This window comes from Pagrus pagrus (assembly GCF_965226575.1).
Source record: "Pagrus pagrus genome assembly, chromosome: 11".
NCBI classification, from domain to species: domain Eukaryota; kingdom Metazoa; phylum Chordata; class Actinopteri; order Spariformes; family Sparidae; genus Pagrus; species Pagrus pagrus.
In genome coordinates, this window is record NC_140195.1 from 24,749,193 (window position 1) to 24,776,364 (window position 27,172).

At 41.7% G+C, this 27,172-nt stretch overlaps 1 protein-coding gene across 4 annotated transcripts in view; it reads right to left on the reverse strand.

The window, feature by feature from the left end:
* Positions 1-19,983: 19,983 nt before the first annotated feature.
* Positions 19,984-27,172, reverse strand: part of mtor (mechanistic target of rapamycin kinase) — a 90,415-nt gene continuing 83,226 nt past the window's right edge. For all 4 annotated transcript variants that reach the window (XM_084367692.1, XM_084367691.1, XM_084367690.1 and 1 more), the window contains 10 exons: positions 24,779-24,901; positions 24,249-24,331; positions 24,086-24,158; positions 23,926-24,000; positions 23,232-23,367; positions 21,687-21,752; positions 21,503-21,583; positions 21,180-21,260; positions 20,689-20,794; positions 19,984-20,531 (listed from right to left, as the gene is read on the reverse strand). In XM_084367692.1, coding sequence (XP_084223818.1) covers positions 20,516-20,531; positions 20,689-20,794; positions 21,180-21,260; positions 21,503-21,583; positions 21,687-21,752; positions 23,232-23,367; positions 23,926-24,000; positions 24,086-24,158; positions 24,249-24,331; positions 24,779-24,901 — 840 coding nt within the window. In that variant the 3' untranslated portion in view covers positions 19,984-20,515. The remainder of the gene's footprint in view (positions 20,532-20,688; positions 20,795-21,179; positions 21,261-21,502; positions 21,584-21,686; positions 21,753-23,231; positions 23,368-23,925; positions 24,001-24,085; positions 24,159-24,248; positions 24,332-24,778; positions 24,902-27,172) is intronic.

Genomic DNA, 27,172 nt, shown 5'->3' on the forward strand with positions numbered 1-27,172 from the left:
TCGTCATCCAAATGCGTAAAGGGTGAAAGACAAACAAGGTATTCTCTACATGGCCTGTCTCTTCCAGGCCACCAAGCTGCAGAGGAGGTCATATGGCACAGGTGCCTCTTGGTGACACGATATGATATTGTCTTGTTGGTGTTGTTCCTGGAACATAATAATTAATATAGCTCCAGGACCATCATTAAGACTTAACAATCACATTTTCTAATGTCACAGCTTAGGAAGTCAGATGGACGGGAGACAGCAAAAATACGCATGTTAAATGCAAGTTATACGTTTTGATGCCTAAACCTAACCAATTATCTTTGTTTTCAAGCCTAATCGTATTTGTGTTGCCTAAACCTCACCAAATATCCTTGAAGCTTAACCATAACCAAGTCTTTTTGATGCTCGGTGTCCTGAGAGAGAGTCATTTGGCCGTGATAGCCTGCTCCAGATGTGGTATTGGCATCATTGTTTTGGTAAGATAAATTAACAATCCTGGAGCGACATTTATTATGATGTTCTGTGAACACAACTATCACAGTGCTACATCATTATTGGTGACGTCTCAAGCTGCTCAGTCAGTCGTCCTCGATCCAAACTCTTTGCATATATTTTTTTAATCTACTTGTATAAAAAACATTCTACTTCAGGTTGACCTCATACATTTTCAAAACTGAACAGGCTAAACAAAGCTTTTCCTCGTGGCCTTAGTGTGGGTTTGTGAATAATTTTGTCGAGGTTTCGACCCAAGGCTTTCATTCAACCACAGCACATGTGATGACGAAACAACCCCAAGAAAATGAAACAAAACCTCCATATTCTGAGAAAGAGGTCACGGTAGCTGTGATGTACTGTACCTTTAGCAGGTCAAGCCACAGGCTTCTATGGTGGAGGCAGTGCAGCAGGGTCATGCTCAGCGGTGGACTCGTCCAGAAAATGAGGCTGATAGGAGGAGACAGAGAGGGTGGGCGCAGTGTTTGTGTGTCACTCCTTCTTCCATCCCTTCACTTCACACGTTGTGAAGACCAGTGCCCCGGGCGTAGAATAGTTACGCGCCGAATAAATCCCATAAATGCAGAAAGAGAGAGTTTTTATTCACCGAGTTGAACGCGCCAGGCAGAATAAACTAGTTGCAAGATTTGTTCAACCAATTTCCCCAATTGAGAATAAGTTCGTGATGGGCCATTCCAAATAAAGCCTGTCCATGCATACACGCATACTTCACATCCATAGACGTTTCCCACTGACTGATGCAACACACATAAAGCACATTTAAGAGGGCGTATAGCCCCTTTTCTTTTTCTTCAACTCTGTGGAGCAAGTGACAACCAAGCAGAAAAGATTAAAAAACGACTCAGTGGCCAAACTCACAGTGAGTGATGGATAAACAGCCTTGTATCCAAACAGTTAGAACAGCTCAAACTCAACACACTTCAGTGGGCAAAACTAATGATTGTGGGTCTAAAAGACACCGTTTGAATGGTGTTCTTGACGCTTGTGTGGGTTCGATCTGAATTCTTTCAGTACAGCAGGGATACTAAAACACTTACACACAGTTTATCCACATTTAATGGGTTTATTTAGGAAGGCTGGTGTAGTTTAAATATTCGCCGTTTCGAATGCATCCTCATTCTGATGACATCTCTTGCTCCCGGAGATTGAATGCACTTATTTTAAGATGCTTGAATAAAGTGGCTCTGCCAAATGATTAATATGATCTAATGCTATACACTTATAGATTGTATGTTGCTTGAAACTTGCTTGAGATATGAAATAGATCCCAGTGCACATCAGGGTTTGTTTTATGTTGGTGTTAATTCAGAGTGTCTTGCTGTTTAAGCATAGATTGATTGTAAACATCTGCACTACATTACTTCATAACAATATGAATTGGAGAAAACGCAGGCAGGCTATTTTACTGTGATGGTTTAAATGAGCCCTCATAGATTTTTATGTATGGAAATGAATGGAAATATTATTCCTGAAACAGCAGATGGAATACATAATAATATCTGTAACACATGGCATGGTTTAAATGGTTATTTGTGATGTAAACAGTGTTGGACGGTAACATAATGTCTATTTACTACAATTGTCACTTTTTAGAGTCACAAGTTAAAGCTGCTGTGATATATTTTTATTAAAATAAGTGTTAAATAGTTCTATATCCCAACACTGTTAAACAGTGTTTGGTCAGTAATCCATGTCCTGCCCCGGCTCATGCAGTAAAATACAAAATAAATGTTCTTGTATCCCTGCCCACTTTATCTAATCAGGACAGAGAACTCCATAAAGAGGCGGTCCTGTCCGCTCGGGGAACAAGCAAAGAGCAGGATCCTCCTGTTCTGATACCTACACCGACAATGGCCAAACAGGGAAAGCTACCAATTCCAGCGCTCCTGGTGACGGCTTCGACTACCAAACAGGCCACGTGAAGAAAAACGGCGAAGAGTGTTGAAATGAAGAAAAGAGTCCTGCGAGTGTGGTGACATAGAGAGGAGGGAGGGGATTGCTACCACGCTTACAGCAGCGTTAAGTATTTTGTGCATGTGTTGGACGCATTAATACACATTTACAGGAGATCAAGTAACAGATGCTTTGTGGCCGTACTTGAATATGACTTTGGCAAACATAAACAGGGGTCGATGTTTGGGTGCTGGTTTTTCTTATACTCTTTATTCAGCAGGAGTTGTGTCAACCAATCAACATGTTTGACACGCAGCGCAGGAGGGGGAGAGCCAGCTACAGTATGTTTTGTTAGCTGGCTAGTTAGCAACCGTCAAGCCTACAGTCAAGAGTGAACCTGACAAGACAACAACAACAACAATGTCAAATCAAATCACAATAGCAGCAGTAGGTGTAGTAATAAGACAGTGTATAGACAAGCCAACAGTCGGCATGTGTGAAGCACGTGCAGCCGGCAGTGACCACTTCCATTATTCTGCTTTAATGGTCAGGACATCTCATTTTCTCTTTCTGCATGTGTTGAATCAAGAAGATGTGACAGTGAATGTTGAGCCTTTGGAATCAGAGGGCATCTTTGACAGAGCTGGGCTGAGTAAAGTAAAGTAAAATAAGTAATGTGATTACTTTTTTGATGACTGACGGGCATTTGACATTTTTCAAGTAACTCGCTGGACACTAAATGTAAAGGCTGGTACGGTCCTTCATTCAAATCAAGCTGGATTTATGCTGCTGCACAGTCACACATGCGTAAATATACGCAGAGAAAGGCATTATGGGTAACCACAGGTCACAGACACCTCCCAAGTCTCAGCAAAGCATTGTGAGGACTAATGTTTTGTTTTGTGAATATGCCAGACAAACACACACATACGTAATAACTGTTTTGAAAATGGGACAGCTATGAGGATACATTCGCTTAATGTCGTTTCCCATCTTGTCATTGTCACATCCATTCATGAAAATTGGCTCCCAGCAGCACACGCTCGCATCCAATCCATCGCGTGTCTCATTAACAACCCCAGCTTAATGAACCAGGTCCTGTGATAACATGATTTTCACTGCCGCACACAGAAAACCACACTGCTTTTGGCTTCTTAAAGACAGGCGACAGCATCCTAAAAATAGTTCCTGTTTACTCTCCTGTGTTTTGTTGGGCCTGTGTCCTGCTGTGACTCTCTGCGCCGGCTCACTGTTTTTGCATTGCCAGTGTCACCTTCGATTTCCTTAAGAGGAGAATGAGCAGATGAGTTGTTGCTGCAGAGGGAGAGGTGGACACAAAACAAAGGCATGAGATGGGTGATATTCAAAGATGGATAGAAAGATGTAGAAGGAAAAAAGACAGACTAGAGGGAGGTAGACGAGGCTGCAGCAGAGTCAGAGATGAAAGGAGAGAAATTTGGAGGGGTGAGGGGAGGACTATGGAGCTTTAGAGAGACAGCTTTTAAGAAAGTGAGGGGGATGGAGGGAGAGATTGAGAGGGAAAAAAGCTCCGGGGAGAGGACAGAGATGGAGTTTTAAAAAAAGACAGAAAGAGAGAGGGAGAGAAAGAGAGCAGGCCGACTGAATGAAAACAGCTGGAGAGAGAGAGAGAGAGAGAGGGATGCAGAGGGAGAGAAAGTGTGTCAAAGAAAGCGACTGCTCTTCTGAGAGCTCTCTTCATGTCCTGGCGGGGCACCACTCTGCTGTCAGGTCCACCTTCCCCGGACAAGGACTGCTTGTCACGTTAATGGCCTGGAAGGAAGACCATGTCACTTTATCACCTCGCCGCGACGCCAACACGGCCGTGGCTTTTGTCTCCTCAGCTCCCTCTCCGCTCCACAACTCCCTGGAAGTGACTAATTGATCCTGGGAGACGGGCTTTTTTTTGTGTCTCGGGGGCTGATGAACAATGTGAGAAAAAGCCGCTGATAAAGGGGGAAAAAGAAAAGAGAGCAGGATGTGCGCCCGGCCCGGGATAATGTAGCCTACTGTCTGCTGCAGTGCTATCTCATTTCCCCACACAAAAGTAACATCGCCACTTTGTAAATGAAAGTCAGTCAGGCGAAAGATGCCCCTCACGCTCTGGCGGCCCCTTCTTGAGATAATGGGCGCATGCACATTATTTCTGTAGACACAAGATCGACTCAAAAGAAGAAGAAAAAAAAGCAGTGTGTGTGTGGGTAGTAAATGAAATTCACTCAAGTGTGTGTGTGTGTGTGTGTGTGTGTGTGTGTGTGGCTTCAGTATCCAACCCTCCAAGCATTCCTAAGTATTCTCACAGGACTGTAGAGAATGATTGGTGGGCTTATATCCTGTAACATGCATCCAATTGCTTCACAGTACGACTCCGTGTCTCGACTCATCTCTGCTGGATCCGATCCCTCCTTGTTGGAAACTGCTGGAGGAGTTATTGTTTACTCATCTGCCTGTTGATGCTAAATGTGAGGGGGTTTAAAAAACGAACCGGTTGAGCGAACGATATGGAAAAATAAAACAGCTACATTTCATGAAAGAGAAGAAGAAGGAGGAGGTTTAGGCCGCAGAGCGCCGTTGGAAATACGCCAAGAGAACAGAAGGGTGGAAAGCTATCTAGAGGAGGCGAGAATCTCCCCTCCTTCAATAGCTCTGGCCTTGTCAGATATGGTTATGCTTATTGGAGACACAGGCGAGGGGGGTCACTGCACCAGCATGCCTCAGAACATCACCGCGCCTGGGCTACGATAAGAATAGTGCACTGAATCATAGCTTACAGTGCAGTTATGTGTATGGATGATGCATGGTGAATGAATTGAAGATAAGGCCAGGGATGTGGATGTGCTGGACACAGCTACACGGCAACGTTTGACACATGGGGTGGGGGGGGGGGGCATGTTTGTGTGTATGTGTATGTGTATGTGCAGATCCACTCGGCTTGCAGACCATCATTTTCAAGGCTCAAGGATCCTGGGAAAGCTGAATTACACGTAAGAGTGGTTTAAGTTTGCTTTTTTTCCCTTCCCTCTCCTCATTTCTCCTGCTCAAGTGTTTATGTCTTCTAGAGAAACATGGTGGACAATAAGAAATGTCCCGAACGCTCATGCAACAACTAAATGCATTGTCTGGCTGATAAAAAGGACCACTTCAAGATCCCACGGTGACATAAAAATTGCTTTTTTTTGTCCAACCAAGAGTCTTAAACCCAAACACATTAAAGCAGACATATCATGCTCATATAGGTTTATAATTTTATTCTGGGTTACTACTAGAATATGTTTACATGCTTTAATGCTCAAAAAACACATCAGTTTTCTCATACTGTCCAGTTGTGCCGCTCTGTATCTCCATAGACATATATACATAGACGCCTCACTGAGCGCTGAATCGTACATCGACGTTGCTGCCATATTGGATGTGGCACATTCGAATATATTTGGGAAACAGACAGGTACCAAAAACAACGTATGTAACTTTCTCTGATGATTATAAATTTTAACTACTCCTTATATGTTTGGTAAACAGGTAGTCACCAAACCGACATATGTATTTTTTAAATGTTTGAAATCCAATATGGCGGTGATGTCGACGTATCGCAGCAACAGGCCAACCCGTTCAGTGAGGCATCTATGTTTATATGTCTGTGTGTATCTCCCCTCCATCTGAAATACTGTTTTAGCTCCTGTCTCTTTAAGGCCCGCCCTCCTGAATACCCAGTCTCCTCTGATTGGTCAGCTCACATACACCTGAGCCAGCGCTGCTAACAACAACAGAGCAGCTGTGCTAAATCAGTTTTCACATGTCAAACTAGCTGCTAGGCATGGTTGATGCAAATGTGTGACTCACTGACGTTGTGTCATGTCAAAAAATCACAGAACTGACGAGGCGTTTCAGGAGCAGTGACTTCTGTGGGAGAGAGGAGCTTCTGTTGGTGCAGACTTTGACCTTTTTAACGTTCAAGACCTTTTACATTCACAAGAAATATAAAACAGTGAAGGAAAGGGAAACAGGAAAGAGTTCAATATGTCTCCTTTAACATTTAAATAAAGTAAAACAGAGAAAAGTAGCAGATTCTCACATTTAAGAAGCTTAAAACAGCAAATGTGGCTCCTCTGTGATTTTAAAGGATAAGGCTGGTGTTAAACTGTACTTATTGTCAACAAATCCCCTTAAAAGTCAAAGCCTGGGTCCAAAATCACCCACTATTTGCTAAATATAGAGCCCATTGTGTTTACTTTCTGCTGGTTTTTTTTTAAGCCTTCCAACCTTTGAAATTAGAAATGATATAGTGCTCTCACAATTTCCTTCAATGCACTGAAAAAGTACCATTTTCAAACCATCCCTCAGTGCCATTAGAACCATTTGGCAGATGTGGAAATACTAGTTGTATAGCAATGTTACAAAATGTCTGAAATCTCCTACTGCTCAGTCTAGGTGAGAGTAATACGGGAGTGAATATGGACACAGCCAAAAGTACAAAATTACTTATGTATCAGTGGAACTGTCGGGTTCCTTCTGAGGATGTACAAATATAAAGTTGAATTTTCTGGTTGCGGAAAACAGTACCAGGTGTTTTACCAAATTAAAACAGCTACTCAAATGGAGGCCAGTAATGCTTTTGTTGGGGACTATTTTCAGCTGCGGATTAATACACATTTGATGCTCTAGTTGTTTAAATCAAGACAATGGCTCATTGATCTGTTTTTAAAGGAGCAATTTGTAAGTCATGGCCAGAATTTTAGTTAAAAACTGCAGCGTTTGAAGAAACAGCAGGGTTGTAGTTATGTCAAAGACGTCTATGTATTTCATTGCAGAGATGTCTACTGAAGTTAGCATGCTAACCAGCTAGCCCCTACCTGTCCTGTCTCATGATATCCTGTAGTTTTAGCCAGCAGATAGTTAGATACTCAGTCTAATAAGTAAACAAAATAAACTTACAGAATGTCAGGAAAGAAGATATTTTACACTAATTATCCTGAGAACAGCAAAATACAACGTTCCATGTGGTCCACAGCTAACTGAGCTACTTGCTAATGGCAGCTAGTTGCTACAGCAAAGAGTGCCGGTCCAGTGTGGTGAGCAACAGTAAGCTGCTGTGCTGCCCTCTACAGTTTAGGAGCCACTCTCAAACTCTGTCCGTTTCCTACAAAGTACACCTTTAAGTTGTTGCCCTTAAACTGACATGAGACAAGTTTCTTGCTTTATTATGAAGTGGAAGTTTTTCACAGAATGTAATGGCTTTAGAATAATGACACCATCTGCGTTTAGATTAAACTTTGCTTTCACCGCGTTATTCTGCCTGCCAGCAGGCACAACATCTCAAGAGAAAATGAAAAGGCTGAGTCTGGCTGGCAGCATGGCACCATTTCTATCTGCTTTTATGCCTCCATTATAGACCTAATGAATGAATTAACTTAGGTTTACTCTCGTATTGTTGGTAGTTGCTACTCTGAGGAAAATGGAAAGCGATATCGAGTTGTCTTTCTGACAACAGTAATACCACTCGGAAATGCTAGAGGGGGGAAGAGTTGTCTGTTTCAACTTTAATTGTCTGTCAGTCAACAAGCACTAAATAAATGTTTCTTGTAGGCCGCTGCTGTGGAGGCCATGATAAACTTTTTGTTGCAGCATTCATTCTGACTTGTCGCTGCAGTAAAAGCACAGGTGTAACTGGGTGTTCCAGTAAGTCATCCAGCATGCACAATAGCCGGGCCCTGAAAATGGAACACCTGAGTGGAGTGCAGCCTTTATTAAGGCTATTAATCACACCTGTGCCTTTCCTGCCGGGACGTAAAAACGTCTGCCGTGACAAAGGTCCATTCATCGACTTCGATCTCGGGTATTGAATGTTTCAGTTCACATTTCAAGCTGAGCTGAAAGTCCTGCTCTTGAGAGCCGATGATTGGGACAGGCTGCAGGAGACCCCTGCAGGGAGTCCGCCGTGATTTAGGATTTAAGAGGAACAAGCAAAGCTGCTGCTCAACCTGGAAACATTAGCTTCACCTCCATTTTCTCACACTTCCCCAAACCCATCTCACCCCATTCCTCCCAGCTCCTCTCCTCTCCTCCCATCCTCATCCTCCCCCACCCCCTCTTTCACACCCTAATCGTTGAGACTTACAGAAAAATCAATTTCCACTACCCAGCAGAGAGGCCCAATGTTTCACCACTGTGTCTGATTGATGACGTGCAGACGCCATCTCACACCCCACTGCTTTTTATAGCACCTCCGAGTTGGTCGCCATTCAGTGCATTTTTATGGCAAATAATAACAGGAGATGTAATAGCTATTCCCTGTGGTGAGTAAATCTGAGCAGGGAGACAAGAGGATGGCCCGCCCAGACAGCTGGAGGACAGTCCCACGTCAACAAGTTACTTTGGCTGAATGATTGGGTACATGGCTGTGAAGGGCTCGGGCAATTCAACAATCAGATATGAAGGCTGTTTCTGAGATCACTGACAACAACGTGCCACCGCTTTAATACTGCAGAGTGGCCGGCTACTAATCTACTCTCAGGTTCCACTTTATGGACCTCAGCAGCCTCCTCTCAGCCAATCAGCATGCCCATAGCTGAAGATACACACACCGGAGCATGCAGCTGCTTTCGAGGAGGCGTAGCTGCTTGTTGACTACACACAGACACGTGATCGAACTGCGCACACGTGGGCTGGTACTGTTGGGGCCTCTCAGAGACAATCACCCTCCTGTTATTTTCACACGTCCTCAGAAAATGGTGTGAACAAAGAAGCTCTGCAGGACAAAACAGCTCTTCTGTGAAACAGGTCAGACGGTGACCAGAGACAAGACAACGGGACGGCCGTGTTTGCTCAAATAAACCCTTCACACATTTCTAAAAGCAGCAGGAGCTTAAAGGAAGCAGGAGAAGATGAGGCTTTATGATGAGCAGGGTGCTAAGCTGAAGGCTAGGGATTGGTAACAACTGCAACTTAAAGCTCCCCTCTACACATGTATTAAGGCACACATAAACCGCTCTAATGTGTGTCTGACATGGTTTTTGCAGCAAAATCAACACATTAACATTCTTAAAATGGCATCTTCTTCCTCTCCCTAGAATAGACAAATATTTTTTACATCACAAATTCAAATGCTGGACACAAGAAGTCTCCTACTTCTCTGTAAAGTCCATTTTCAGTGTTGGCCAGGATTGGCTTCCTAACTATTCGTGATGTCACAAATCCCGCTGTAGGCCCGCTTTAAAATCATACTTTCAATGAGCACAGAGAAATGTACACTTTCAACAGTGAATATGGAAACAGCCCTCTAGTGTCATGCCCTTGCCCTCCAGTACCTGACAGACCTCCTCCGACCCTACACCCCATCCCGGGAGCTGCGGCCATCAGACTCTGGCTTCCTTTCCAATTATCATTATTATCATCATCATCATCATCATTATCACCATTATTATCAATATTATTATTATTATTATTATTATTATTATTATTAATATTGTTAAAGTGTCAAACCCCGCAAATACATCATTCTACACAGTGAAACTGTAAAAGAACAAACAAGAACAAAAACACATTTGTGACTGCAGGGGGGACAAAAAAACACAAGTCAATTAGGAAAACATTGTCAACCTGACAACACATGTAGAGCATGGAGCGACAACACAAATGCACAGCAAGTGGCAGCGACTGTTTCCAGAGGCAGAGACATGTTGCCATTGTTCAGAGCCTTTCATGCAATTGTTTCATTCAGTGTGGAAAGTTGTTGAACGGGTCACATTTCCTTTTTTGTTGTTGTTTTTGTAAGCTTTTTTAAAAAAGAAGATGATTGTTTTGGTTTCATCTTCAAAACCAAAAACAGGCCTTATTTTGGGTTCTCTGTTATCTGCTGTGCGCAGTCGGATCTGCAGCGTGCACTTACCTGGGGGTGGCTGGGATGTCAAACAGGCAGCATCATGATAACAAGAGGTAGTATTTGAAGGAAGTATTTTGGTTTTAAGTGAATATTGCTCGTTAGTAAATACAAAACCAAGGCTCAATCCCCATTTTAAATGTTTACCTTTACCCCTCAGAACAAGAGTTTCAAGGGGCAGTTGTTGAAAACCTCCCCCTATGAAACAGGGCAACCCTTTAGAACCAGTGGCGGACTCAGGATGTTTGAGGGGCAGGGGCAGGGAAGAGACATGGCACCAGCTGTGTGTGATGGGGCACCAGCGCGCAGAAAGAGCACCAGAAGGGCACTTTCATTTGTGTTACTGCATCTCCCTTAGGGGCATTGTATTATCACATTGTTATTCACCATTTATCTGATGGAGATCAAACATTGATGCTCGCAATTTATTCACAACTTCACGCTATCAATCAGTCCATCAAAGACAAAAGAACACTGCTTCATTACTAGCGGCTAACGTTAGCAGTGCTTAGGAAAATTGGGACTGGGCCCAAAGCTCACCGCTTCACAAGCATAGCTGCTGATTGACAGTCCGTGAAACTACGCTATTTAAAAAAATGTATTTTAAAAGAAAACCTGGATTAGCGGAGAATGAAAATGTTTTCCCTGGCCCATCAAATCTCAGTTTGTGTTGCAGCAAGCTGGTGGCTCTGTGTCAGAGGTCCAGGCTGGTCGACAGAGTGTAATGGTGTGTGCAGTGCTTTCTTGGCACACATGACTCCCATTAATAGCATCATTGGGATGCCACAGTGTGCCTCGGCCTCGCTGCTGTTCAGGTGCAGCCACTTCTGTCCAACAGTCTTGTCCTTCTCACGCGGATGCTTCCAGAGGGAGGAAGCTGCAGGGAGCATCCACTGAACTGACCTGCTCAGCCTCCCGCAATGATGTGTATTAAGAGCTCAGATCAAAGATATAGAGTATTTATGCTTCTTCAGTTCATGGCTTAACAATATTTTCAAGGTCTTATTTTTTGCAAGAGACTAACTCGGCTTGAACTGCAGCTCATGCACTATTTAATTTCACAAATTAAGAGAAATAAGACACGAACACACAGTAAGAACATTAGTTCATTAGTTCAAAAGTCAGTAATCAGTTAAGCTGTGAATTTGCACTCACTGGATGGTCGAAAATGTCGTGCTTTCTGATGTGATCCGAGCCCCAGCTGCTGGTTTTCACTCTTTAGACTGTGTGTGAAAATGTGTGTGAAAAGTGTCAGGTGAGGCATCTGTCTCCCATCTCCCTCTGCAATCCAGCGAAGCCCAAATGCAATAGAAATGTCAAATTGGATAGCGTCAGTTGTGGCAACCGGTGCCGCAACTGCATCTACAGTAAGTAGTGAGACAAACCACACTTTAACAATCTTTATTTATCCGGGGATGGATTTTGCTGAGTGTGCAGCCTTCTCTGAGCACATTCATACACTTCCATACACTCACACCCGGGAGCTGTCACACACACACGGGCAGACAGCCGCCCGCGCTGTGCCGCAATTGGCCGAACAGCTCAGCTGAAGCAAATACAATGTTAAGGTCACTTTTGGTCAGACGGTCCAATAACTGCATCACGTTTGGAATAATGTTATCAGCCTCACAACGCTGTCCTCTGACTGGCGAACAACAACACAGCCTCTGCCCTGCGCCGTGTTACTACAGTGGTGAACGCACGGATGACTCAACTGTCCAGGCCCACGGCTAATGGAGACCTTTACCTCCGCATGACCTGCCTGGCATCACCAGGGGGTATAGACAGTGGTAACACATGATGGCGGGAAGAAATGTTGGTCATCACAGAGGTGCCACCAAACACTTCAACTACTGAAGAGGAAACTTCGAGGAAAATTATTTTTTTGTTGTTGTTTTTAGCTTTTGAATTGAAATCAGTATGATGACCTGGCCAAAACTACAAAATAAGACTAAGAGTTTTATTTGAAAGATATAATATGTAATAAGTGTTTCCGACAATGTTCAAACCCAGAGAAATCCACGGTATGGTAAAAAGCACCCAAAAGTCATACTTGAGTAGAACTAGAGATAACGTGTTAAAGTATTACTTTGGTAACAAGTAAACAAACAAAAAAAGCAATGATTTTATGAGCGGGTCCTTGTTTTCTTGCTTACACACAAGGACGCACATACTTTCACATTATCTGCAGATAATTTAACATCTGTCTGCTGATCCACAGTTATTGGCAGTGATGCATTAATGAGTGCAGTTATGTGCTGCTGCCAACACAACACAGACACAGTAAAGAAGAAAACTGTCAGCAAATGTTCGATCTGTTAACCTGTTAACCGTACTTGTAAACTGTGTGTGGGCTGTTGAGCACCACAAGTGTTCTGTTTTCCAATCAGGGAAAATGTGAACACTTGAAGGACATAGTTGTGTCACTTTATCTTTTTAATTATTACATTTCAAACTAAGAATTAAAATCAACAAATGTGAGTTTAGTAGTTTCTGCAAAGCAACATTTAAATTTAAAAGCAATTGCTTTATCTGCATTAACAACAACAACAACAACAACAACAACAAACTATTAGGAATACCAATACCAACATATACCTTCATTGCCATGACTGTAGTTAAAGATTTTCATTTTTACTGCAAATGAATCAGCCCCAAAAATCGTTTTTCAGTCTTTCAGTCTTTGATTTCTAATAGTCAGTATCGGTGGATCGACAGGTACTCCTGCACACACAGAGGTTTTATTACCGAAAATGTGTTTGAAACCCACAATCACCAAAATAGCCTTCTTTTTTTGTCTCTGTTACTTATGGTTGGGATTACAGTGCATATAAATTATTCCAATTTTTGCTGGCGAACCCCCTCAAGGACCCCACTGTGAGAACCAGTAACCTAAAAACATTAAAGCTTGACTGAGTTAGAACTGCTCCTCGTCCTTTGGTAGAAAACAGACCACCAGACAACATACGGCGTGCCACTTGCTGATGTCGCAGGGTATTAAACTTTTCATTTTTCATGCAGTTAACTACCACACGGAGCCATTTGGAGCTGCAAATGTGCAAAATGCCCAGTTCTCCGCCTTGTCCCTCCTTGGCCTGCTTCTGTTTACAGCATGCTTACAGTAACTACAACACATGCATTTTTAAGCTACGGATTCTGTATTCTGTGCTGGAGTTTGTTGTCACCATATGACTTCAGCTGTCCCATTATTTGCGGCTGGCTTTTGCCAAACAGATGATTACATAAAGCGAAAATCTTTCTGCGTACATTTCTGACATGCCAGCTCTGGGGAGCACTAACAGGCAGCGTAAACAAGGCTGAAGCTGGCGGGAGAACGTGTCTGAAGCGTCCTTAGAGAGCAGCAGATCTCAGGCGGGCTAAACTGCTGTCAAGTTCATCGATATGGGCTTTACACCACAGTGCACAAAGACAGCCCGAGTCCTGGCTGCAGGCCCCCGCTTTAAACAACTCCAGAGCCTGCTATCGAACTCCTCTGGCTGGCCGTCAATATCGCCTCTGTCTCCGTCTCTCTCTTCACAGCTGTGAGCCGTGCCAGAAAGAAAAAGTTGGAGGGAGGTTGTGTAGTATGAGAGACAAAGTGTTGTCATAACCATAGGGAGGCAGAAGAGGGTTCTGTTTCATCGGATTTCTGAGGGAACAAGTCAGGAAGGAGAGAGCATCCAGCTAGCACTCTGCATGTGTACTTCACTCATGCTGGACTCTTTCTCACTGAACTTAAACCCTGAAAGTTTCTCCTCCAGATCTTCTCCTCATACTCACACCTGATATATGTGCTCTTACAAGATCTGAACATTTTCAAGACAGCTTAATAAGGTCCAAGCGAAGACCCACACTCTGTCCCTCATCACCTGTGATCACTGAGGACAAAATGAAAGTGGTCACATTGACTGTTCGCAGTTTAATCCTTCTGTTACGCTGAATATCCTTAAAAGAGAACTCGGCTAATTTTTACAAATCAAGATCACTTTACTGGTTTCAAGAAGCTTTCAGCCAGTGAAAACAGCTCTTGAATGCAGGGACGCGGAAAGTCAGGAACAGCCCTGAGGGGTCCGTCTATATAATGATGTCATAGTCAATGGTGCGAAACATTCATTTTTTTTTTTTTCATTTGAATGTCCAGGATAACATGTCTGATTGTTATTCACACCAATTAAAGAACAATTTGAAATTCCCCAGACTCCCTTATAAAATAGCTCGATTTTGTGAATTGTTGTGTTAGGAGAGCCCTTATAAACTCTACAAAGCACTGTTTCTGACAAATTCTTAATTATTTGGGCCTTCTTGTCAATTCGGCGTATGTTATAGCCACGTTTTAGGGGTGCTGGAGCCCCCCTTAGCACCCCTGGGATCCCCCCACCTATTGCTTTGGAGGTGCCTTGTCAAGATAAATGACATCAGTTGTGGGATTCAGTTTGGAGACTGAAGACTTTTTATTGGAAAGTCTGCCCTACAAACTGGGGAGTTTTTAAGCCATACCATGCACCCCAGCCCATCAACTATGTTCCACTGCAGCCAAACAGCTTGCTGCTCCCCCACTATGAAAGGGGGGCCCACCTGCGGTTCAACAAAATCCAGACTGTTGGCTGTCCAGCATCCACAATGGTGGAACGAGCTCCCTATTGACATCAGGACAGCAGAAACTCTACACATCTCCCAAAAACTACAAAAACAAAATCTAATCTTCTACCTCTTGTTATTTCTAAAAGTAGCACTTGAAGCAGTTCGGCTTATTTGATGGAGATTCTTGTAATGCTTGGGTTGTATCCACATGGTTGAATGCACTTATTGTATGACACTTTGTAATGTAAGATGTGGATGTTAAGCAGATGGGAGAGGCTGATTTAAAGACTCAATCAAGTTTCATTATTGGAGATGATGATTCCAGCATTTATTTTAAATTTCTTTTTTTGCTTGAACCACAATAGAAACTAGACGTGGTCAAAACAGTGTTTACAACAGAAACATTTCTGACTGACATGTATTCTTCAGTGATCATCAGTGAACTCTGACACATCATTTGCGTCAGAGAGATGAAGTAATTGTGTTGCCTTCAGGACAGCCTCTGTTCTACTAGCGTCAGTGACTCATTGTAATGTCTCATCGAGAGTCTCATTCTTTGGAAATCTGAAACTTCTTCCTGGGGTTTACTATCCAACATAAATGAGTATCTACTCCAGCTTTTGCTATTGGAAAGGTTACAGCTCCCACAAAAATATCACCAGCCCGGTAACAATGTGTTTCTCTGATATCCCTGACATCCATCAATCAGTGCCGGCTCAGACCAATTTGGTGCCCTAGGCAAGATTTTAGCTGGCGCCCCCTTGCATCGCATACACTCAAACAGAAACTGCATGTATGTATTCAATATTTTAAAAGTACATCTGAAGAGAGAAGTATATGTGACCACTTGGATGTTACATTTTAATAAAAAAACAGATACTTGGTGTGTGCTATACATAAGACTAATATAGACATAATGAAAATACGATTCATTCAACTTTATCGTCATTGCAATGCAATTCAGTCTAACCAGAGTGCAAAAAGCAGTAAGTGCAGTGAAATTAATATATATATACACATACATACACATATATATACATACACACATACATACACATACATATACACACATACATACACATATATATACACACATACATATATATACACATATACATATATATACACATACATACATACACACATACATACACATATATATATACACACATACATACATACACACATACATACATATACACACATATATACACACATACATATATATATACACATACATACATATACACACATACATACACATATACATACACATACATACATACACATATATATACACACATACATATATATACACATACATACATACACACATACATACACATATATATACACACATACATACACATGCATATGAAAACTTTAACAAACATAAACTGTGACACAATAAACCAAAGGCTTACAACTACCCTATTACTTAAAAAGGGGTTTGGAAAACTAAGAGCATTTTAACTGACATACAAGCAGGAAATCACAGCCAACAGGTTATAATAACACCTGAACAGGCCTGACGTTAACTTTCCAAATGTCCCTGATGAATTTAAGGTGGGAGTAACATTAACTTACATCGACTCAGCTATTTACTGATTATTAAACAATGCTACTAATCCGCTATTGTCCGAAGTAAAGCTAACACTCTGCTCCAACAACGGTATCTACGATGCATTTAACTATTAATTTCATTCACTTCATCACATTGATGTTACTGTACCTCAATCTTTTTCACATTTTTCTTCCTCTTCTTTCCTTCTTTTCCTTCCCTGGGCGCTGGATGGTTTCAATCTTTTGGACATTTTGATTCTGCTACAGTATCAATAAATCTCTCTCTTGGTCTTGGGGTCACGGTCCGGTCAGATTCAGGCAGCTCGCCTCTCGACCCTAGGTTAGAGGTTAGGATGTACTTGTAGACTACAGTATTTGTATTAAGATAGTGATTGGAATATTTACAGGAGATACGTTTCAGAGTAGAAAGGAGCCATAAAATAAAATTAATAATGGCGTTTGTCACCTCATCTGCCATTTATTCTCCTCTAATTGTTTATAAATGTGCACATGTGTGTACACTTGCTGAATCATCATTTTGTTGCAGTCTGCTTTATGTTTACCTTTGGCATCTTACACCTGGAAGTTAGAAATTTCCACTTCATGTTGAATGGAACGCAGCATTAAAGTTCCCTTTCAAAATTCTTTTTTGTTGCTACAGTCGAATGTTTGACCTTCACTGTGTGGAATGATGTATGTGCAGAGTTTGACATTAGTCGGCAAGTGTGAACTTTCTTTGTGCTTACTGAAACCTGAAGCCTCAAATACACATATACTGAGAACCAGTGTTGTAAAAAGTACACGCAAGTCATACTAGAGTAAAAGTAAAGATATCATGCTGAAATATTACTCTGGTAAAAGTGAAAGTCAGTATCTGACATTAAATGTGCTTATGTATAAAAACTACTTTTCTACTTGAGTATCAAAAGTGCAAGTAAATTATACCGATCTGATATTAAGATGATCTGATTCAGTGTTTCTGTATCTGATTGGTGATATAATAAATCAATTTAAAAATACACTACTTTGGCTCTGGTGCAGCATTTAACCTGGAAAGTAACTAGTCAGTAAAGTTATCAAACAAACGTAGTGGAGTAAAAGTACTATATTTTCCTCCAAAATGCAGTGGAGTGGAAGCAGAAAGTAGCAGAAAATGGAAATACTCAAGTAAAATACAAATACCTCAAAATTGTGAAAGTTTTAAAGTACAGTACTTGAGTAAATGTACTTAGTAACACTGCTGCATCACTGCTGAGAACTCACTTTTCAGTAAAAGTTTTTAATGAGGGAAAAGGAGTAGATGGTTTTTTTTCACAACAGAACTTTTTGGTGGAAAATCAAGATCAGAACCACATTATGAATCAAAGCAAAATGTTTTATATACATCTTAAAACATGTCTGGAGGGGATCTTTAAATATTAAATAAACAATGATGATGCATGTTTTATTTATTTTTAAGGATTTTCCTCCGTGTATAGACATGAAAATGATTAACACAACTCACTGTGGAGTAAGGTTACGCTGTGATCTGGATTTTTAGTGATTCATGGTGTTAAAGCTGTTGGTTTGGATTTTGAATGAGAGTCCTGGTTTCACTTCGGCTCTACGGCAAACTACCAACATCATATTAGCTGAGTTAAACCCTCCAGTTTTGCGTGAAGCTGCTCAACAAGAGAGAAGCGTTTTTTTAGTCAGCTGTGACACAGGATACTTTCCCTTTATTTACCTGCTTTGCAGTAACTTTGCGTCTCGTAGCACCTGAGAGTGCCAGTAGCCACTACGTACCTACAGAATACCTTGCCTCAATTTTGACTGATCTTTTTTTAACCTCTCAGGAGTTCTTCAACTTCATGAAAGTGCAAGTGATCTTTGAAGTAAACATCAAGGCAGAATTGTTGAAAAAAAAGCAAATCAAACACTTTTCAACCATCCAGTTGAGGTCACCTGATGCGTGCTACAGTACCTTTCTCTTTTATAGTAACCCGATGGACTCAAAATGTTCTTTATTCAGAGTAATGAAGAAGAAGAAGAAGAAGAAGTAATGTTTGACTATTCAGGTTGATAAGTTGAAAGTAATTAGAGGCTTTTACTGGAAAATTAATATCTTCTCCATCCTGAGTGTGTGCCTCCGTTCGTGTGGCTACACTCCAGACATGGCGAGAGTTGCAGAGAGAGCACTTATGAAATCTCAAGAGGTCATGAGAAGCTAAAGAGGGTGCAAGGAAGTGGAATAACATCCAGAGGGGAGCTCTTGTGGAGGAATACAAGCACAAAGATGGAGGGAACGCTAACAGGCAAGAGGAGGAACAGGCCCGGCGGGAGCGCATACTTTTTGAATGTGTTACTGTATTCCGTCATTCCTCATGGTACCAGGTGTGGACGGCCTCATGTGACAACCTTAAAGGCTGATGGAGCGTGGCCTGCTTGCATACACAGCCTCTGCCGCCAAGCCCTTCACCTCCCCTCATTTCGGGGAATTGTCTCCCAATGAGTATCATTTGTCACCACTGGGTTGCTCCGCGCAGACGGCCGAGCTGTTTTTTCTGTGGCCCTTTCCCATTTCCACAGTTGGTAAACAGCTAAATCCCTCTCCTAATCAATGCAGCCTATTTAACTTGAGCTATTGACTCTCCTGCCCCTCAACAGACTTGAGAGGCTGAAAAAATACAAACAAATTAGACGGGTGAGAAAGAACAACAGAAACGGTGGCGCGGACTATGAAAAGTCACATTTTCAATAATGAGCTTTTGGCGACGGGAGGGAAGAAAGTGACAGAGTGGAGGTAAGGGAGGGAGGGAGGGAGGGAGGGGGGAACAGAGGAGGGATCGATCGATATGAACAGATAATCACCAGGCCTCTGTCCCGATGTGTAAAGAGTGTGACATTGCAGAGGTGGGCACGGCAGGGAAGAGATCAATGGGCTGCTTTTTGTTGATCCGTAATCCTTAACTATCTATAAGTAATTAACCTTCAGAGGAGAATGCAGGGGAGAAATAAATGGGGAAATGAGACGGGGAATAGCAATGAGCGAAAAGTAAAACAGGAGCTACCTTGTATTGACCAGATAACAGCACAGGAAACCAAATTAATAGTTGTCTCCACTGCTGCTGCCTCTGCAATTTGCTGCATCTGATTCGGTTTTGTTTCTGTCAGGGACTGCATTCGCTGGAAATGACTGCATCTCCCCGTGGTGCTAAGATGAGGATAAATATAGAGCAGGCCATTTCATAGCAATTTTGAAGAAAAATGTTCAAAATCCAAAGTATTACTGTTATTTTGTTCTGGTTTAAAGGAAGAATGTAGCCTGGTCTTATCATCTCTGGTCTGACGAGTGTGTGTACCCTGAGAAGATGGAGGAGAAGGATCTTATTAGGAGTCAGAGTGCCCTCTGTGGGCACGAGAAGAAAAACAAGGTGAGAGACGGGAGGAGGGACCTTGTCTTTGAATAGAAAAGATGCCTGATTTTACACTCTACAGACACTTTTTCGGTTTTTAAGCTCAGCCACATGAACAACCTGTACGGTCAAATGAACACAGCGCAGTCACAGTGGTATCTGTACAGGGTTTAATGGCACACAAATGCCCATACAGTACATTATGATCATCTCAAATCAATTTTAACTTATATCTCGTTATTAGTAAACTGTAAAGAATGTTTAAGTTAGTTAAAGGCAGAGCGTGTGAGTGAACATGGTCGTATTAATACACAATGATACAACAGACTGGTGGGTTTCTAAGAGGCAAACAGCGTGTGAAGTCAGAAATGTCATAACTTATTACAATATGGCCGCTGTAGAAAGCTTTAGCAAGTGGTTATGGGGTTAAAAGTGAGGGAAGTCATTTGACGGCATTCTGAGTTAAATTACTATCATCAGGTAAAAACAAAGCTCTTAAAATACGTCCTCATGAACTGAACATGTCACTGGAAAATCAGACCAACAACGATGAAAAAAATCTTTCTCGAAGGCTCGGCACTTTGCCTTAAGTACATTTTTCAGTGGATACATATTTGAGTCGAGTGCTTCCTCTTGGTTTACCGGTGAAAAAATGTCAAGTGTAACCTTGGCTGCCGGATACGATTCTTCACCAAAATGGACACCTGTAGAAAGAAAAAGTAAAGATTTACTCAAGTCGAGCACAAAAATCTGGGGAAACTACAGGATGATCTGCACATGGGGTTATCGTCTAACTGTTTGCTTTCATTGGATTTCTGCTTCTGCGAAAAACAGAAGGTGAGCTCGAGCAGCAGCACTGACCATCCGATGTAGCACTGGCACAGGTTCTCGTGTGATGTGGCTTGCTTGATGAGGAGCTCCACTTGCGTTGGCACGTCCAGCGTCTCGTCATGAGAGAAGTCTCGACCTGCGGGGAACAAACTCGCATCAAAAATACTAGACCTCGGCCAGAAAGTTCAATCTGGTGAGGCTTTCTGATTTCAAGGGGTTCAATCAGGGACACCCAAGTATTTTTTGGATTGTTTGAGAGCTTTTATCCACAGAAGAAGTCCTGCATGTATGAATCAACCACCAAAGATCACTTGACATTTTTGTGCATAAAAGCATTGAGGACACTGAATAAATCTTTAACATTAAAGAATATGAGCTTTCTTTTTTGAGTGGTGAGTTCAGGAAAAAAAAAGAATTTCACCTGAGGCAGTTTAACAATGCAAACCTGTTTCCTATAGTAATAGGAAAGCTTTGACCCTTTTTATATTGAGGTTGGTGCTTTAGAGAGCTGCAGAACTCACCTGTGAGTTTGTCTCTCACTCTGTTGATAATCTGAATGGCTTTCTTGTTGAGTGCCTCAGGTTGTACCAAACCATCTCCAACTAAAAGAAAACAAAAAAAGGAGTCCACCATCAACCTCCAACAACTTGAGAAAAGCAAATTCAAGTGCCCTCTGTCTCTCTCTCTGCAGCAGACAGAAGTCAAAGTGGACTTAAGTGCTGCCCTGCAATTGTAAAGCAGTTGCACCAATCATTCATGACAGCGAGAGAGGTCGGTGCTGTAGTGGTGAGCAGAGAGAGAGAACAAAAGGCTTGTACAACAACAGAATGAGCTGATCACTCACTGAAGGAGTGGATGGATTCAGGTACTGTGGTCCCTGGTTTCTTGTGCGTGGTCTCTCCAAGGTCTATTCCCTCAAGGGCCTCTGCAAGGACAGCACACAGTCACGTCTTTAAACACGCTCTTACATTATTAAGTAGGAAACAGGGCCACGATTTGTACTATAGGTGAAATGCTTTTGTACTCACCTACTGATTGTCCAGCGGTGTACGAGTCGGTCCTGGTGCGGGAACGCTTGTTGCCTTTGGTGTTTGCTGCGAGTCAAACAGGTGAGATGTGTGAGAACAAGCATTTTTTCCTCAACATGACAATTACTACCCTACATTCTAATCTTCAACCATCACACAGGAAGCAGCAACAATGTTCTGACCTTTTTAATGCAGAAAAATGACACTCTTTTTTAACCTTTACAAATGGTAAGGCTCTGACATTCACTGAAAATACTGAAAAGAGCACATCTGTTTAAATTTTGCAAATTGACTGTCAGATTGTATATATCTACGTGTCGGATATGTTTCCTGCTGCAAGAAGAAAATGTTCACAATACTTTACATCAAATAAGGTCCTCCTGTGATGTTGACAATTAAAAGTTCACCCAAAAATAAAAAAATGGTGATTATCTATTCGACCCCATGCTGATGCAAAGTCAGGTGAAGTTTTACAGTCCACAAACATTTCTGGAGATCCACAGCAAAACAGCGGACAGGGTTTTAGAATGTAAAAAACAACTGAAAAAAAAAACAACATAAAATGTCTCCGTACAGCTCGTCCAGCATAATCCAAGTCTCCAGAAGCTGATTTGAAAAGATTTTATTTATAACCTTTTTACAGTGGAACTCTTCACTCTGCTTAAAGCGTTGGCGTGCACCCCATCTGAAGTGAGTACACGAGCTCGACCACATGTCAAGGGTGCAAATAAAATAGGATCTCAGGGCTTCCCGATTTTCTGTTATGTTTTACATTTTAAAACAAGTACCCATTTACTTCAGTTGTTTAGGAGAATGCTGCAACACTGTTTTGCTGTGAAGCTCCAGAAATGTTTTATGGAAACTTTACCTGACTTTCAATCAGCATGAGGCTGAGTAGATAACGGCTGAATTGTCATTGTTGGGTGAAATTGTCCTTTAAGGAAATGGTTCCAGTAAAGCAAAGAAAAATCACTAATGAGCTTCTAATTAATGCTGGTCATGTTAAAAAACAGACCACTTGTGCCATAAACAGTGTTTCTTGAATCATATTTCACCTACATTTTTTAATGATCACAAGAACCACCATAGAAATCCAGCATTGTATTCTTCTGCTGCAGAGAAAATGTCTTGCTTAAGGCGACCTTGACAGTATTAGCTGAGAGTGTGCCGGAGGTATTCATTCACTTTGTTCACTTGAACTTAACCAAAGACCTTCAGATGTCTACAGCACTTCTTTAAGCGTTTGGTCAATTTCTCCCCCAAATACCAGCAAAATCGATTTCCGTCTCACCACTGGGACAACACTTTAGTTTTTTAGGCCAGTCGGATTAAATTTAACGCTCCACTCTCCCACCACTTCAAAAGAGGATTTTGTACTGTACAGTAAGTGGTGTAATACACGCTGACCTTCACAAATGTATTTTTCTTGGTTTATTTTGTAATCATGATGCTGTTACGGCCACTCCAGTCTGCAACATGTCATCTGTGTGCGGTCTGTGTTCCTTCACTGAATGTACTGAATGTGAGCAGCTGATGATCTCTTACTGTCCATGAGCCTCCAGTTGAGCAGCGGGTCGTAGACGAAGGCCTCCAGCACGGCCATGACGCTGTCCCTGTGCTCCCTCAGCACCTCCATGACCGTGTGGCAGGTGATCCGGTAGTTCCCGTCCAAACCCGTCACCTGTCACCCAATCAGACACAACCTTTACCAGTGGAGACAAACCTTTCACAACATCAGAGGACTCAGTTTCTGTCCTGTGTTTGTACAATACAGAGGTCGAAGTTCCAGTCTGGTGTTCTGAGGTGTGCTGATGAATCCATTTTTGTTTATATTGAGGTCTTGGAATCTTCCTTTTAAAGTATTTCTAACTTTAAACTCTAACTTTTTTAAATTTTTGGTATTAATGCTTTCATTTTTAATTCCTTTTCTTCTTGGCTCATTAAAGACAAGACACAGTGAGTCACCATTCCTAATGAAACACTGCACACTTGTAAAAGATTAATTATTGTTTTGACTTAAATCCTGAAGGTATAAAAGAAGCTCAGACAGGATTCAGTTTAAGTCCCGTAAAGTGTTTGTAGTTTGAATGTTGAGGACTTCAACACTTCAATAACTCTGGAAAACTTTTTTTTCTCCTTTTTTAAAAAATATTTTCAAGCTGAAATACACCTTTTATGCTGGTCCACACACACATTTTTAAGAGTTTATCACAGCATCAGATAGCACAGAGTCGCATACCTCCATGGCGTTGGTCAGCATCCTCGTCAGTCTGAACGGGATCTTTTCAGGGAACTTCTCTCTGGTCATGGCGACCTGTTGAAGGTCGTAAGACAGTCAGTTTCAGATAAATTAAAAAATTAATCAATGGATATTAGGCTGAAAGAAAATCTCCTCTCACCTCAAAACAGTCTCCAAAGTCAATATGGAGGATCTTGCCACTTAACCTGTCCAACATGAGGTTGGATGGATGTCTGGAGAACAGACACATGGTGCCGTTATTGATGATAACTGTCATCCTCATTATTCTAACAACCTGCTCCAAATAATACAAGACCTCTCACCTGTCACCAAGTCCCAAGATGTAGCCCACCATGGACATCACAGCCAGGGAGCGGGTGTAGTTGGTCCTCCTGTCGAACCACACCTGGAGGAGGAATAACAGCTGCATTATGAGAGCTCTTCTGGTTCACAACATTAGAGCAAAGCAGTGTGGAAAATGGCTCAGAGATCTCTGGCAGGCGGCTTCAGATTATCTTTTCAGACACTTGAGCATGCAGAACATCAGGCACAGAAGGTGCTAAAAAATGTATTAAATTTAAAGGTCTGTTTGTTAAGTCCTGCTAAATCACTTGTTGAAACTGATTCTTCAGTTTTATTTCACTCATGTGTTAAGATACACATAAAAGGTTTTCCTCTTCTTACTATGTTTCCTCTGCATCAAATGAAAACCTTTTATAATGACTGCCAGTCCAGCCTCTTGGACATCCGGATAATTTGTCATCTTTTCCATAACTGATCCCAGAACCACTGAAATGTGAGGATGGATGTTAAACACACAATCGTCCTTCCATGTGCTAACAGAGCATCTCACCTCAGAGCTGGGACTCTTGAGCCACAAGAGCTTGGCCAGGTCGTCTCCAGCTGTGTTGTTGACGGCGTGCTCAAACACCTCCACCTTCTCCATCAGCGTCAGGTGGTCGTAGTCTGGAGCCATCTGAAACACACAAAGCCCCATCATCAAACCACACTTTAATCTGAAAAGAAAAGAAAAGTATATTTAGACATTTTGGAAGCCAGAGAGTAGAGGAAAAGCCGAGTGAATGGAAGGATTTTAAAGGGATAATGATTCTTAATTTTAACCTGGACCTCCACCATGATGATTGATTGTGCTCAAAATGTCATCAGTTACCTCACCGCAGAGACCATGAGAGCTGTTGTGTAATACACACCCACAGGGAGGAAACACAAGCTCCAAAAGGTGATTAAAATATTGAACATTGTTCATACACGTCTGCATTCTGCCGAGCTGTAATTACATATTATTATATTCACAGTATATTTCACAGCTTCTGAATGAGGCACTTCCTTAAGGTTAATATGTTATTCAATGAATATTAGATCAATTATGTTGATGAACTCTCAGTGAACGAAAGTGAATTCAACTGGTAGACATATTGGCCTAAAACATTCTACATGCTAATGTAATTACAACTGGTAAATTGTGTTTATTTTAATATAAAAGCTGTTCAGGTCAGGGAAAATTAAAAATTGAGTGCAAGCAGGTCCTGTTACAGTACGAGTGTTAATTGTTTTGGAAGAAAATGCATTAAGAACAGTTCAGGTGTAAGAGACTGTGTTTGCCCAGCAGGTGTGTACTGGACAGCAGAGTATAACAGAATAATGCTTTACCTTAAACCAACTGTTAAGTTTTTTGTGTTTAAAGAAACAAAGTGTCACCCACTCCAAAAGATTAGACTATATCATTGTCTCACTCTGCAGTCTCCCCCATCTTTTATCTAAAAGTGATTAATGAGCTGACTGATTGACTGGTCAGCTTAATATCTCGTCATTTAGGAGGCTTAAACTGAATGTAACACATCATTAATAACTTACACACTATTAGTAAATTGAAAATGAACTCAAGAGTCTTACTTGAGGGCATTATGCAAGGTTTTCCTGAATAAAATTAAAACAATGTATGGACTCTTATGATCTGCTAGCGTCTGCAAACACTGTCAGCTGCCTTTTATTTCTTATTTTGCTGTGTTTGGAACATTTCTGAGCATCAACCTTTGTGCAGTGGTGTGTAGCTCCAAACTAATAACAGCGCAACGGTGGTATTTAATAAAAACATAGTGACCAGGTTACTTGGTGTCTCATCTCTCTGCTCTGCCTGTGTGAGCTCTAGGTCGGGGCTAAACTATAGACACACACATAGAGCAGATAGTTAAACACCGGACAGGATGAAGCTGTTCTCCAGCAATGCATCACCTTTGCTTGGAGCTGTGGCCGTGTTTATTTGGGCTTTTGAATGTAGACGGTGTGAAACAATCAAAAAATAATGTTTTATCTCTCTGCTACACTGCTTTGTTCTCAGTAACCCTGCTGCCTCTCTTTATTCACTTGACCACCTCTGACCTCTCAGTTGAGTTAAGGCAGGGGTGAGGATCCACCTTTGAGTGGTTTGTTTTCAAACAGAAACCAAATATTGCACCATACTATGCTTCTGAACGTGCCAGCAGAATAGTATTTGTGTGCAGGACAATTTCCATTAATGGTTTATTTGCCTGTATTTGTCACATCTGAGCTAAATTAGACTGCAAACTCCACAGGTCATGTTTTCGTTCAATGTTCACTATTACTGATGAAAAAAGATATTCAGCAGGCTTTCTTTCAATATCTGCCTAGTTCTGAAAAGCAAAAGGCCTGTTTTTAAATTTGCAGTTAATTACAACCATCATTGTTATTTTAGTCTTGGATTAAAAGAGAACTGAAGGACAGGTTGGGAGAGACGCTACCTACTTGTCTACTCACAGTCTGTTTCTTTTTCATCCTCTTGACCAATGAATCATGATTGGTCATGATGTCAACATCACATTGAAGGCCAATAATACTTGAACTTCAGCCCTGCCCTCCTCCTGTAGCCTTGTTGTTTTTCTTTAGTTGACTGTGAGACCTTTCTCAGTGTACCATTTTCAATCAAACCACTCTCAGGGTTTTCACCTGCTCTTTCTCTGCTGTTTACGTGTGTCATCTGAGGCACTTTATCTCACTGTAGTGAGAGTTCGGTGAGGACGATTATGTATGTGTGTTCTCCTTTGACTAATTGAGCTTTCTGAGGCAGAGATATGTAGTTAATTTGTGACAATTAAGGAGCTGTGAATGCGTTTTCATTAAAGACTGATTGGTATTCATCAGTTTAATCACTGAAAACAGATGCTTCCTCAGCTTTGATGAATCTATTTTGTATTTAGTGTGGATGTTT